Source organism: Camelina sativa, chromosome 16 (assembly GCF_000633955.1).
Source record: "Camelina sativa cultivar DH55 chromosome 16, Cs, whole genome shotgun sequence".
Lineage (NCBI taxonomy): Eukaryota > Viridiplantae > Streptophyta > Magnoliopsida > Brassicales > Brassicaceae > Camelina > Camelina sativa.
Window position 1 is genome coordinate 17,147,618 of NC_025700.1, and position 13,892 is coordinate 17,161,509.

The window sequence follows — 13,892 nt, forward strand, 5'->3', positions numbered from 1 at the left end:
GTAAAGCAATGAAATCAAACTTAATCAACAAGTTAAACTAAAGTCACCCTCTCACAACGTTGGTAACAAAGCCTTGATCAGAATCATTCCTCTATAAATACATCACATACATCTGTGTTTTTCGTCACCAACCACATTTAATTATCATTAGAGAGAAGAAGAGAGAAAAATGGAGAATGTTCAAAACAAAAGAAGAGAAATGGCTGTGAGTGAGACAAGTTTCGAAGAACTTCCTTTAGATATACAAACGGAGATACTGTCACGTTTGCCTCTGAAAACCTTGGTGAAATGCATCTGCACCTCAAAGAAATGGGCTTCTCTTATCCGCACAAAAGAATTCATAAAGCTTTCCTTGAGCCGATCGACGACAAAGCCTCGATTGTTCTTCGTGGTCTATCAATATCAAAGAACCACGGCGTACAAAGTGTGGACATCCAGACCCATAAGTGAGGTGTTGTTTCAGTCTGCTTATCAAGAAGAGGAACCATTGTTGTCTTCTGGTGAGCAACAAGTGCTTCTTTCTCCAGACCCAGGACACGTGGCTTCTTCACCCGTCCGAGGTTTGATATGCCTTCGTTTAAACACAGAGTTTATGATTTTCAATCCGGGTACGAACAAACGTAAGCATGTAGCTGAGATCCCACTGCCTAACAAAAGCGCACCCCTAATGTTTTTCTTCGGATACGATGAACTCACGGATGTGTACAAGGTGTTATGCATAGCAGAAGTAACCAAGGAAGAACAACATGTTTTCACGATAGGAACGAACGAAGCATCTTGGAGACGGATCCAATGTGAGCATCAGCATTCTCCAACTCCTACTGCGCAAGGACTATGCAAAGAAGGAGTTTTGTACTATCGAGCTAGGTCCAGTACTGGCAGAGGTCTGGTAATGATGTTCAACCTGAGGTCTGAAGAGTTTAGTGTCATTGAGTTACATGCGGACATGAACATTGAGGATGGTTGGGATGTGTCGGATTGCATGGATGATCGTGGTTGGGAACTGGTGAATTACAATGGTGCGGTTGCCTTAGTGAATGACTATCAATTTTTAGATTTGTTTTCGTACGAGTGGAATTGGAATAAATTCTTTAGCATATGGGTTAGAAATGAAGTCGCAGGAACCTGGTCAATGAACTGCATTGAGATCCCTCTTTTTAGAAAAGTAGTTGATGAGCCTAAGCTGTATTTTTTCAGAGGTACCACCAGAACAGGAAAACTTGTTTTCTCAATGAAGCGCTATTCGTGCAAGAATGATGGCGAAATTGAAAGGACTTAGAGACAGCAGAGAGGGTTTGTGAAAAACTGATTCTTTTCTTCCTTCATCTCTTAGGTTTTTACAAGTTCTTTTATATACAAATATGGAACAATCTAGAATTCTATGAAAAGCAACCTTATCTTTAATCACGAGCTGTCATTGATGAGTCACCAGTAATTGAAGGTTCTAGAGGTTTGAATTTGTCATGGAGAGGAACCAGTGTCGTCTTCTCCGTACAGACCTTACTCTGTTTCGACGACCATTGAGCGTTTGTCTCTTTGTGTGGAATCAAACAGGATGATTGGGCTTGGGCTTGGACTTGGGCTTTGTGAGGGTCTACTGGATTCTCCTCTACACTCTCCCTCAAACTTGGGGTGGAAGCAGCGAATGGAGCTGAAACACCAAGTTTGCCGCGAAGATCCAAAAAGACGGTCGTGGCAATGGCTTGGTGAGAATGTCAGCGAGCTGAAGAGTTGCTGGGATGTGATGTGTTTCGATTAGCCCCAAGGCTACTCGTTCTCTGATGTAGTGAAAGTCCTTGTCGAAGTGTTTTGTTCGGTTGTGCAGAGCTGGAGTAGCAGAGAGGTATACTGCAGACAAATTGTCACAGAAGACTCTAGTGGGGTGATACTAGGTAATACCGAGGTCACGCAGCAGAGAGGAGATCTAGGTAAGCTCACGAGCGACTACTGATAAGGCTCTATACTCTGACTCTGTCGAGGAGTTTGAGACTGTTTTCTGTCTTTTTGCAGACTAGGAGACTAGGGTGGATCCCAGTAGAATGCAGAAACCAGTTGTTGACCTTCTTGTGTCTTTGCATCCAGCATAATCGCTATCACAGAAGGCGGACAGAGAGGGGTGGTTGTGCTTTTGTATTGGCATACCAAGGTTGAGAATACCTTTTATATATCGGAGTATCCTTTTGAGTAATGTGAAGTCCGAATTTGTTGGAGCATGGATTCTCTGACAAATAAAGTTCACCGCATATTGGAGGTCTGGTCTGGTGATTGTCAAGTATTGGAGCTTCCCTGCTAGGCTACGAAAGTACGTTGGTTCAGCAAACGGAGTGACATCAAGCTTCTCAATTTGTTGCGGTAGAGGGGTCGGCATTGGATTGCAGTCTGTCATGCCAGCCTGATGGAGAATGTCTGAAGCATAGGCCTTTTGATGTAGAAACAACCCATTCTTGTAGGCTTCAAACTCTATTCCAAGAAAGTAACTGGGGGGGGGGGCCTAGATCCTTCATGTCAAACCGATTGTTCAGAGCTTTGAGGAGTGTCGCCAGTAGATTACAATCATTGCCAGTAAGCAGAATGTCATCAACGTATAGGAGGGGCACTAACGTCTTATTGTTTTGGTTGCAGACGAACAGTGACGGATCAGAGGTGTTGCACTCAAAGCCAAAATCAATTAGAAAGTTGCTGAAAGTGTCAAACCATGCCCTTGGTGCTTGTTTCAGTCCATATAGAGCTTTTGTAAGACAACAGACATGATCTGGTTTCTCTGGATTAATGAATCCAGACGGTTGATACATGTAGACTAGCTCTTGTAGCTCACCATGAAGGAACGCGTTGGAGACGTCTAGCTGCTTGATAGGCCAGTCGTTGTTGACTGCAGTATCTAAGACTAGCCTTATTGTTGTTGTCCGAACAATTGGACTGAATGTCTCAAGATAATCAAGACCTTCCTCTTGATCAAATCATTTGCCAACAAGCCTAGCTTTTAGCTTGTGTACAGTTCCATTAGGTTTTTGCTTCGTTTTGAATACCCATTTGGATGACAATATGTGTGGAGCATGTGTATGCATCATATCTTCAGTGGGAGGAACCAAAGTCCATGTGTGGAGCATGTGTATGCGTCATATCTCATCCACTATTGCTCCGTTCCACCCTGGATGTTTCATTGCTGATACAATGCTCTTTGGTTCGTCAGTAGTGAATTTGGATGCAAGTAAAATGTACCTTGGATTTGGTTTTTGGATACCGTCCTTTCGCCGTGTTGTCATATGATGCGTATTGTCTGGCAGGATTGGATCAGGTACTACTGCTTCATTATCACTGATGTCAGAGTCGGACTCGGATTCATGAGTCAAATTCTCATACTCAGGTGTGGGTGTTATCTGTTCTGCAGCTTGAATAGGTGAAGGTTCGAGAGCTGGTTTCAGAAGAAGTTGTACAGCAGGTGTGTCTTCTGGTGTGATTAATGGTTATGAGGCTTTCCAAGCTTGTAGCAGCGGTGTCTGGTACGGTGGAGACAGATGTTTAAACTTGTCATTGAACGGAAAAATGTTTTCATCAAAGATAACATGACGAGTGATGTAAACCTTTCCCGTTGGAAGATATAAACAACGATAACCCTTGTATTGATTGCAATATCCCATAAACACACATTGTAAGGACCTTGGATCAAACTTTGTTTCTGCCAATGGTCTTAGAAATGGGTAGCAAGCAGAGCCAAAAACTCTGTGGAAGGAGTAATCTACCTTTTGTTAGAGAAGCACTTCATGAGGACTGAAGTTGTTGAGTACTGATGATGGGACAAGATTTATAAGATAGTTGGCAGTGAAAAAAGCTTCTAACCAGTATCTGAGAGGGATGTGACTGTGAAATAACATAGATAAGCCAAGCTCCACCAGATGTATATGCTTTCTCTCTGCAACTCCATTCTGTTGAGGAGTGTAGGGGTAGGATATCTGATGTTTAATCCCATGTTCTGCCAAGTGAGCTCTCAACGCATTGCTTGTAAACTCTGCCCCACCATCACTTTGAAACACCTTTATTTTAGTATTGTATTGATTCTCAACAAGCTTTTGAAATGCAGTAAAGACAGATAGAAATTCTGATTTCAAACGCAGGGGATAGAACCAAGAGAAGCGAGAGTGATCATCAACAAAAACTGCATAAAATTTGAATCCTTGGTTCGATACAATAGGTGAAGGACCCCAAAGATCACAATGGATTCGATCTAGGGGGCTTAAAGCTCTAGAATCAGAAGAAAAAAACTGCAACTTAGTACTCTTCCCCATCTGGCAAGGCTCACAAACAGGGGACATTCTGCTCTTATTGACTTCTATCTCCTTGCTGCTCTGAAGGTGTTGTAGAATCTTGGAGTTGGAGTGTCCTAATCTACAATGCCAAGTATCCAAATCAGCTCCACATTGGCGGTTTGAGTATAACGCTACACACTCCTGATTCTGCAACACATAAAGGGCTTCCTTACGAGGACCCTTTGCCACCACTTTTTGAGTGGTCAAATCGATTATATAAACCTTGTTAGAGTCAAAGAACACACCACACGGGTAATCATCACAGAATTTGGACACTGACAGAAGAGGTTTTTTCATATCAGGACACACTAACACCTCATTGAGTGGAATGGTACCTTTAGTGGTGGAGATAACAGTGGAACCGATATGTGTGATAGGCAGGTAGGCACCATCTCCAACCATCACAGCATTGTTTCGCTCATATGGTGTTGATTCCTGAAGACCAGAGGTTGATGTGGTGACATGAGCAGTAGCACCAGAGTCTGGATGCCATTCTCTGCCACTTTCATCAGCCACACGCAGAGAGGAGAAGACTTGATTCATTGCTTCACTTTGGTAATTGTTGTCAAAACGATTGTAGCATTTCAGAGTTGTATGACCGACTCGACCACAAATTTGGCGCACAGGTCTCTCTCCCTGCGTTGTAGAGCCACTTTGATGTTGTGGGAACACTCGACCTCTTGTGGTATAGCCTCCCCTGCCTCGATTCTGACCAAAAAGTCCACGACCTCTCTGACTTGGAGCAAACTGAGGAGCACATGGGTTTGTTTTGTAAGTCATGAACGCTAAGTGTGGTGTGACAGCATTCATATCTTCATAAGACTGCAATTTGCTGTCAAATCCCTGAACCTCAGTGATAACATCATTGAAGGTTGGAGCGGGTAACTTGCTCAAGGAGTTCTGTATCACTGTTGCGATAGAGTCATATTCACGACCTAAACCATTTAGGAAACCGAAGATCTTCATGGACTCATCTACCGGTTTGCCTATCGAGCTCAAGGAATCACATATAGTCTTAAACTCATGACAATAGGTTGAGAGAGACTTATCTTTCTTTGAGAGCAGCTGGAGACTGTGGCGTAGAGAGAAGTCACGAGCCACACTGCTTTTGTTGAAGTTTTCAGCAAGGGATGTCCAGATCTCTCAAGAGGTGGACAAACTGTGAACATGACAGAGGACTTAGGACTTCCTCTGACAACGTACCAAATAACCACGAACGGACAAGTTGGTCGGTGCAGAACCATGATTCATACTGGGGATTGGAGACTTCGTTGGTGACTTCACCATTGACAACAAGACGAGTCTGAGATGGCACTCTGACGGCACCATTAACAAAGCCGATAAGCTTTTGACTGGACCAGAGAGATTCAAACTGTGTTTTCCACAAAAGGTAATTGTTGTCTGTTAGCTTCAGAGTGACTGAGCTGGTGACATGAACATTTTCAGGAAATGGGTAGGTAGCAGCCATTGTTTCACCTGTTAGGGCTTACAGAGGCTCTGATACCATGAAAGGACTTAGAGACGGCGGAGAGGGTTTGTGAAAAACTGATATTTTTCTTCCTTCATCTCTTAGGTTTTTACAAGTTCTTTTATATACAAATATGGAACAATCTAGAATCCTATGAAAAGCAACCTTATCTTTAATCACCAGCTGTCATTGATGAGTCACCAGTAATTGAAGGTTCCAGAGGTTTGAATTTGTCGTGGAGAGGAACTAGTGTCGTCTTCTCCGTACAGACCATACTCTGTTTCGACGACCGTTGAGCGTTTGTCTCTTTGTGTGGAATCAAACAGGATGATTGGACTTGCGCTTGGACTTGGGCTTTGTGAGGGTCCAATGGATTCTCCTCTACAGAAATATCAATCCGTGTTTACTATTACGATCCAGAGACAGACGATCTGAGACAATTTAAGATGCAAGCAGAGGGGTGGAGTAATTGTCTTAGATGATACTTGGATCATGTTGATACTCCTATGCTTATCTAAAGGAACAAGAGAGTCGGTGGTCGAGTCGTCCGTTGAGTATCCGAAACTGGTTTGTTTGGTGCTAAATAATAATTTTATCTCTCGACTAATAATACTATAATCTTATTGGGATTGTTCGTTTTCATGTCTATTGTCATTTGATCTTTTATTTATGCTAAATAATAAACTAATAATGTTTGTTTCATTCATATGTAAACAGTAAACGTTACGTTAGTGACGTTTTTACTCTGTTTCTCTGGCCATTGTGAGCCTTTGATGAAATAAAAGCTTGTTTATATAACACATTTGGTTTGGGTATATCCCCCTATTATTAATTTGTAAGCTACGTTGACGAATGATTGACCAAAACACGGAGATAAAACTTTGTCCATAAGACCATCTTTATTGGTAGTATGTTATTTTTTGGCTCTTAAATTTTTTAACAATAAATTTTGTATTTTTTAAAAATAAGAAACTTTATAAAGTTAATTACAATGATCCCTCTCCAATGGTAAAACTGTAAGTGGAGCTCTTATTGATCAAACACAACCACTTGCAAAATTCTCAATGAACATTCACCATATCCATGAACTCCAATTTGAGAATTTGAGAATTTCAGAATTCATACAAATATAACAAGTATCAACAATATTGACCATAACACCAATAATGCTCATCATATCCATAACACCAATAATGCATCACAAAGGGAACCAAATTAATAAAATTCCATTAAAATTCTCTGGAATTCTTAGTTAGTTCTCAAAGACAAAACCTTAACAATAAAATGTGTATCGTGTGTGGACCTTAAAAGAAGAAGATTGAGGTTTCTTGCTTTTTCCTCCCATTTTCACCACCAAAATAGTTATGATATGTCTCTATAATCAATATATTATAAATGAAATAGTAGAATGTAAAAAAAAAAAGTATATGCAAGAGATGGCGAGTGTTACCGAAAAATTAAAAAAAAAATAATTGTAAAAAAATGTTAAAAAAAATATATTATACATCACTTAACAAAAGAAATTTGATATATATATATATATATATATATATATATATATATATATACTTTTATTGAATAACTATAATTATATTCGACAATTTGCATTAATAAAAAAAAAATATAGTTCCGCACAACCAATCAATATACTTTGACATCATATTTATAAGAATATATATATATATATTATTTTTTAACGCTGGAATCATATATAATAATAGAAGAGTTTGACAAGAAGAAACAGAATAAAACACTAAACTAGTGAGAAACAAAGAATTAAAGGGCAAACATTAGAGAAGAAAAACCTCAGCCTCCATCCTGCTTATCTCGCTCAATCAAGTTCTGTAACCACGCCGGACCACCTAAAGCTAAATATGAGGTGAGCCGTCCATCTCGTGTAACACTCGAAGCTATCCCTAGCCAAGCAATTAGCTTTCAGTGAAGAGAGCTTAAAAGAAACCTCCCCCATAATACTCTAGTGATTCTTTCCACCTCTGAACGGTATTTTGACCAGTCAAGCGGCGTTTCGAGAGCTGCTACGGCCGCTTGGCAGTCTGTCCATACTTCACAACTGGTTATATTAAGATCACATAAGCTTTGAAGACACCAGCCGATGCAATTTAATTCTGCAGATATTCGGTTTATTCATGGCAAAAAGGCATCTCTCGCATGGTAGAGGACATCCCCATTATGGTTGGGCAAAATCCAGGCTCCACCAAAAAAATAAGAATCATTCAGCCAAGTAGAGTGAACATTGCATTTTAATATACCTAACCTCGGTTTAAACCAACGATGTGATTCCTTGACCCTTGTACGATCTGTAAGATCAATCGCTTCAAATGTGAGACTCTGTTGTTTAAGACATTCCTCTGAGTCTGCTATAGCTGTAGCAAGAAGGACATGCGGATCCTGAGCCCTCTGAGCGAAAATAACAGAGTTTCGTGCTTTCCAGATTCCCCACAGGATCCAAGGAATTTGCCTGTCGAAACTGCTTCGGGATCCCACCTTGGTCTGTTAATAACAGCATATAATCTATATTCTCCAAGATTGAGAGTGAGAAACCTTGGGAAGGTAATGATAATGGAGTTGCATTCCAAACTCCAACTGCTAACGAGCAACCAAAAAGCATGAGAGATAGTTTCCTCCTCAACCTGACATTCCTTACATACCATATAACTTGGAGCCCCTGATGGCACATGCACTGAGCTACCGCTAAAGCACCTGATAGAGCTCTCCATAAAAACATTTGGATCTTTGGTTCGGTGGTTATAGACCAAATTCTCTGTTTGACCTTATTCAACTCCACTTCAGCATCTGATATAGGAGCTGAATTTTATGCCTTCCGTGTAAGAAGCCAACTTCCACTTTGTACCGAATACCTTCCATTCTGTGTGAACGCCCAGATAAACCTATCATGTAAACTTTGTTCCGGTGGAAATGATCTAATTCGAGAGACATCACCCGGTGGAAACAGTTCCTGCAATTTCTGAATACAGTAGAACCTCTATAAATTAATAAGATTGGGACCATGAAATTTTATTAATTTATAGAGGTTTTAATTTATCGATAAATTAATAATTATTAATTTATCAATAAATTAATAAAATATTAATTTATGAAGAGGATTTTTATCAGAAATTCAGAGTTTAGAAGAAATTGCTGCTACTATTTTTCAAGGTGATGATGAAGTTGAAGAATATATGACGATACCTTTAGAACCAATTACACATAAGGAAGCAATTATCGCGTCAAGAACTCTCTACAATTTTTTGATGCGATTTGAGAACACAACACCAGAAGTTTTTGATGCAGTCAGAGAGATTAGAGATGCTCTCCAACAAGAATGCAAATTCAAGAACGAACAAACAACAATATATTCATATTTTACTAAATATTCTTAGATATATATATATATATATATATTAGTTTATTTGATTATTAATTTATGATATTGATGAGACCATATTTTTATATGGGATTTTTAAAAAAGTTATTAATTTATTATTTTATCGAATAACGTCCAAAATTACACTAGCCCCAACTTGGGACCGAAGAAATTTATTAATTTATAGAAATTATTAATTTACCAAGTATTAATTTATAGAGGTTTTACAGTATTCTAAAAACTAGTATGCGTTATGAGAGAGGAAACCGTTAAATTCAAGTCAATATTCATTTCCTTATTGAAGGGTTGCCTTGGAAAATCCTCTAATATCCACTTATTGAGACAAACTCTCGTTCTCTTGCCATCTCCAATTGTCTTCGTGAAACCTAATGTTGGCGCTTGTTTAACAATGCTGTATACAACAAGTTCATGACATTTGATTCTTCAATTCAAAGCCTAAGTTACATAACCACTTTTATATTTTCTTCATATAATATATTCCCCAATACAATCAAAGTATGAGACTTTTCTTACAAGACAAAGAGCATAATCTTAAAAATTTCTCATTCCCTCGCAATGAAATCTCAAAATACCCACCTATACCCAAAAACTTCTAAATTCCCAGCATAATCTTATCAAGGAAGACTGGTTTTCCCACTCTCAAAACCTGAGACTTTTCATGTATATGGATAGTATCCATATGGGTAACTAACAGAATGAGCTCTGTAGTGGAGATTCTGTTGAGTATTATTATTATTATTATTATTCATCTGATCTCCAGACTCTATAGCCTTAGGCTTAGGCTTAGCCACACGCTTGCTGCTCTGTTCTTGGACTGCTCCAAAGAATACTTCATTAGTTTTCTCACTGTCCTGCTCATAATAAGTGTGTGGGATCGATGAGTAATGCCTTCGATGCTGCTGCTGCTTCTGGTGCTGCTTTTGCTGCTGTTGCTGATTGGGGAATTCAGCGTCCCAGCTACTGTAAAACGCACGGCTCTGACGCAGCTGCTGCATTTTCTCTGCATCTTTGGACATAAAAGCATAAGTTTTTCTTGGAGTTGGGTTCCTTGGTTCAACGGGAGGAGGTTCGTCTTCTTCTGGAATCACAAAGCTCTCTTGAATCGGCCATGGAGTTGTTGTGTTATATACAGCAGACTGCTTTGTCATCCCTTGGTATTGCTGATAACTGGTTCCTCCTGTCTGCTTTATTTTTAGAATCTCCATAACAGAATCCCAAGCATTTGAAACGAGTTTTCCCAAGGACACCACAAAGGTTTCCTCTTGTTTCTCTTGTTGCTCATCTCCGTTTGGAATCAGAGATGGTCTGGATGGTTTAGTAGGCTTTTGATCAGGATCCATTTCGAACATTTCTTGATCCTGTACATGAAAGGTTTGAATAGTATTAGCAAAAGAAAAAGGTAATGTTTGGGATGTTTTAGGTAAGACATAAAACATGTACGTTATGAGAAGACACGATAGAACCGACTCTTCGTTGCAATAGAGCCAGCATATAACCAAAGAAACCTGCAGCTACGAGAACCGCAATTCCTGCAATACGTTTGAATTCAGAGACTGGTTATTCAAAGAATTTAACTACAAGAAACAGAAAGAAAGAGGGTTGGTATTTAGGCAAAGTTTACCAAGAGGAAACCCGCTTCCATACTGATAAGCACAGTCGTCGAAATGGAGTTGAATTTCTCTGATGGCTTTGTTTCCTCGGTCAATAACGAGAAGGGAACAACTACTTCCAACATAAACAACATCAAAATCGTCTGAAAACTTTGCATCTTCACTTGGTCCATCTACATGCCCTCCATTTCTGACTGACTTACCCCCAGCAATTGTTGTAACTCCTACAATGCAAGTTTTTAAACTCAGTACAAGAAACAAATGAATTCATCACCAAACTCCCTAAACAAACTCTCTTACCTCCTTCACTAATCTTCCTGATAGCATTATTCACAGTGTCAGCCACATATATGTTTCCTCTGTCATCAACCGTAAGCCCTTTAGGATGATTCAGCTTCGCATCACGTAATCTCCCGTCTACATGACCCGGATATCCTTCAGGGGAGCCAGTAACCAGTCTTGGCCTGCTATCTGCAAATGTTTCCATATAACTAAAATTCAGATAGAACATTTCAAAAAGTGAAGAACTCAACCAAGTAGTTAGAGTCTTGAAAATGCAGCTTATATGCAGAGAAAGAAACAAAGTTTTCATTTTCACTTTCTAATGACATACAAACCAGTTTGAGCTGCAGGTTTTTTAAGTAAAGCATAGTTTCTATTCTTGACCATTTCCATAGAGAAACACTTTTTGTTTTAGATCTCATCTTTTGAAAAAGTCAGATTCAGCAAACAAAGTGAAAAAGTACTATTATACTGATATCATCCCCGACAAACTCATCCCAGATACGACAAAGATACAGCAAAATCATCTCCATAAAATAGTAATATAGCTCAAAGACTGGAATTTTTACAATTTGAAGTACCAAAAAGAAAAAAAAAATCTATCAATTGCCATATGTAGCATCTTTGTACACACACAGTGCCATGTGCATTCAGTTTTAGGTGATGTCAAAGAACAAGCGTGGTCTCAACATCATCAAAATCATATAGAATCACTTCAAATCAATATTAAAAAAAAAGTCTTCTGACACAAACCTAGAAACTGATTTTATTAAAAGAAACTCTAAAAAACAAAACAATTGAAAACTTACATAGTGAAAGAGAAGATGAGATCTTGTAGATGTTACTATTCTCAGAATCCAGAATAAGTAGCTCCCCGTTAGGTAAGACTTCAATCGAATACGGTTCAATACCGAGTTTGCTTCCATCGAACACCGTCTCTACTGAATACCCATTTTCGAATTTCACCATCGATCTAGTCGCAATAGCTGATTCTAAAAAAAAGGAGAAACCTTTACTGTTAAAAAAACCTAATCTTGAAGATTTCAAAAAATTAAAAAAGCAAGCTTTATGATCAGAAAAGGGGAAAGATTCGAACTTGTTTTGGTGGTGGTTTTAAGTGACCATAACCATTTCATTAGTGAAGAGCCATGATTTGAGATGAACCCACTTACAATCTCTGCGGCCAAAAAGAAAAAAATCGTAAGAGTTTGAAACAATTAAGCAAAGAAGAAGCTAAGGTGATTACATTTACAACACTTACTTGCAGGAGAATTAGCTGAAGGAGCTGAAGATACAAATCCAGAAAGAAGTAGAATGAGAATACTCAGAACAAGAAAGTTTCTACCCATTTGATTTGATTTTGGAAAAAAAGAAAGATACAATTTTTAAACTTGAGAAGAAGCGGCAGAGGAAAAAAGTAAGAACCCTAGCTTCATACACAGATTCTTATTGGGGGCAAAAGAGTAAAGATTGGTAGAAGCATAAATAAATGGCGGACAATGCAAAGATTTAAACTTTGATGAAAGAGAGAGAGAGAGAGAGAGAACAGAGGAGAGGTTAGAGTTTTTTTGCAGAGTTTGTTTGTTGATAAGCAAAAAAGAGTGAAGAGAGTGAGAGAAAAAAAAGGAAAGGGGAAAGGTTTTATTTTAGAAGGAGACAGAGAGAGAGAGAGACTCATCTCCATTTGATACGATCAACGTCGTTACTTTTATTTTATTTTTTGTGTATGGGTTGGTGATTAATTTAGTTACGTTGTTTGTTTAATTAATTTAGCAAATATCAAAACTTAACTTTATTGAGTTTATAAAGAATAAAACTCGAAAATATATTCTCTGGACGTAGTGGTTAAATTAGTTTAGTTTATGTGTGTATATGATCAGCTTTTATATTGTAGGTTATAAAAAGAGAAAAAAGAAAAAAAAAAAAGGTCTGCTCTTACCAAATTTATGTGATGGAATATATTCTACAACTACAGAAGAAGTACAAATGTTTTATATCATATATATACACTACTTTTTTTTGGGGTAAAGATCGTAGTAGCTTTTTAGTATGAAAGTTTATGGTATGTGTTGACTGGAAAGACAACAATCAAATATCTTGGTTGAATTAATAAGGGTTTTGGAGTAGGCTCTAGATGAAAATCGATACAAAAGCAAGAATGATGAACTGGATTTGTTTTCTCTATTTCTTAGTCAAAATTCGGGTTACAAAAATTAGTCTTTCTCTAACTAGCGATGTCGATTATAAAGCCAAACAGAATGATTGAACGACATCCTGGATTTCCTCCTCTAATCTTGCCTCATTGCTCCGAGATCTTCTTAACCACTCTGAGCTCCTCCTTTTTATTTGATTCGGAATCCACTTCAACCGACGCATTCTTACTAGGCCTCTCGCAGGCTTGTCTCAAATTTCTTACAGTTTCCTCAACGAACTTCATCTCTTGGGCCCATATGTGGCGAAACCCAACGCCAACAGTATGGAGCTTTATTCATCTTTTATGGTTTAGATAATATTTTAAGAACATACATTTTAACAACTAAACTTTGTATTAGATTGAATTTGTTAGAAATGTCCATTTTCAAAAATACTTCTTTTCAAAAATATCCATTTTTTGAATATTTTCTTTTTTATGATTTTGTACACAATTACATTATGTTAAACTAATTTTTAAATTTTTTTAAGGTTTAGCTGCTCTATTTTACATTTAAGAGAATAATTTTGAAAGTTAGAGTTTAGTATCTGGAATTTAGAAATTAGAATTTAGTCATTTTATTCATAAAAAATAAACACTTTTAAAAATTAATAATATGAAAATATGTTTT

At 38.1% G+C, this 13,892-nt stretch overlaps 2 protein-coding genes across 5 annotated transcripts; one reads left to right on the forward strand and one right to left on the reverse strand.

The window, feature by feature from the left end:
• On the forward strand, positions 158-5,277 carry LOC104750870 (putative F-box protein At1g70960). Of its 3 annotated transcripts, none has more exons than XM_019238085.1 (3): positions 158-1,928; positions 2,011-3,295; positions 3,389-5,277. In XM_019238085.1, exon 1 carries the CDS (start codon positions 170-172, stop codon positions 1,277-1,279), a length of 1,110 nt encoding a protein of 369 aa, XP_019093630.1. In that variant the 5' UTR covers positions 158-169; the 3' UTR covers positions 1,280-1,928; positions 2,011-3,295; positions 3,389-5,277. The 3 variants fall into 3 exon arrangements, with proteins under 3 accessions (XP_019093630.1, XP_019093631.1, XP_019093629.1); XM_019238086.1 differs by having other exon boundaries at positions 158-1,293; positions 1,555-1,928; positions 2,011-5,277; XM_019238084.1 differs by having other exon boundaries at positions 2,011-5,277.
• On the reverse strand, positions 9,575-12,737 carry LOC104750871. 2 transcript variants are annotated; one of them, XM_010472721.1, is made up of 7 exons: positions 12,332-12,737; positions 12,167-12,247; positions 11,880-12,056; positions 11,089-11,259; positions 10,800-11,012; positions 10,619-10,707; positions 9,575-10,536 (listed from the first exon to the last, which is right to left on the reverse strand). In XM_010472721.1, the coding sequence occupies exons 1-7, from the start codon at positions 12,417-12,419 to the stop codon at positions 9,835-9,837; spliced, it is 1,521 nt and encodes a 506-aa protein (XP_010471023.1). In that variant the 5' UTR covers positions 12,420-12,737; the 3' UTR covers positions 9,575-9,834. The 2 variants fall into 2 exon arrangements, with proteins under 2 accessions (XP_010471023.1, XP_010471022.1); XM_010472720.2 differs by having other exon boundaries at positions 11,880-12,062; positions 12,332-12,736.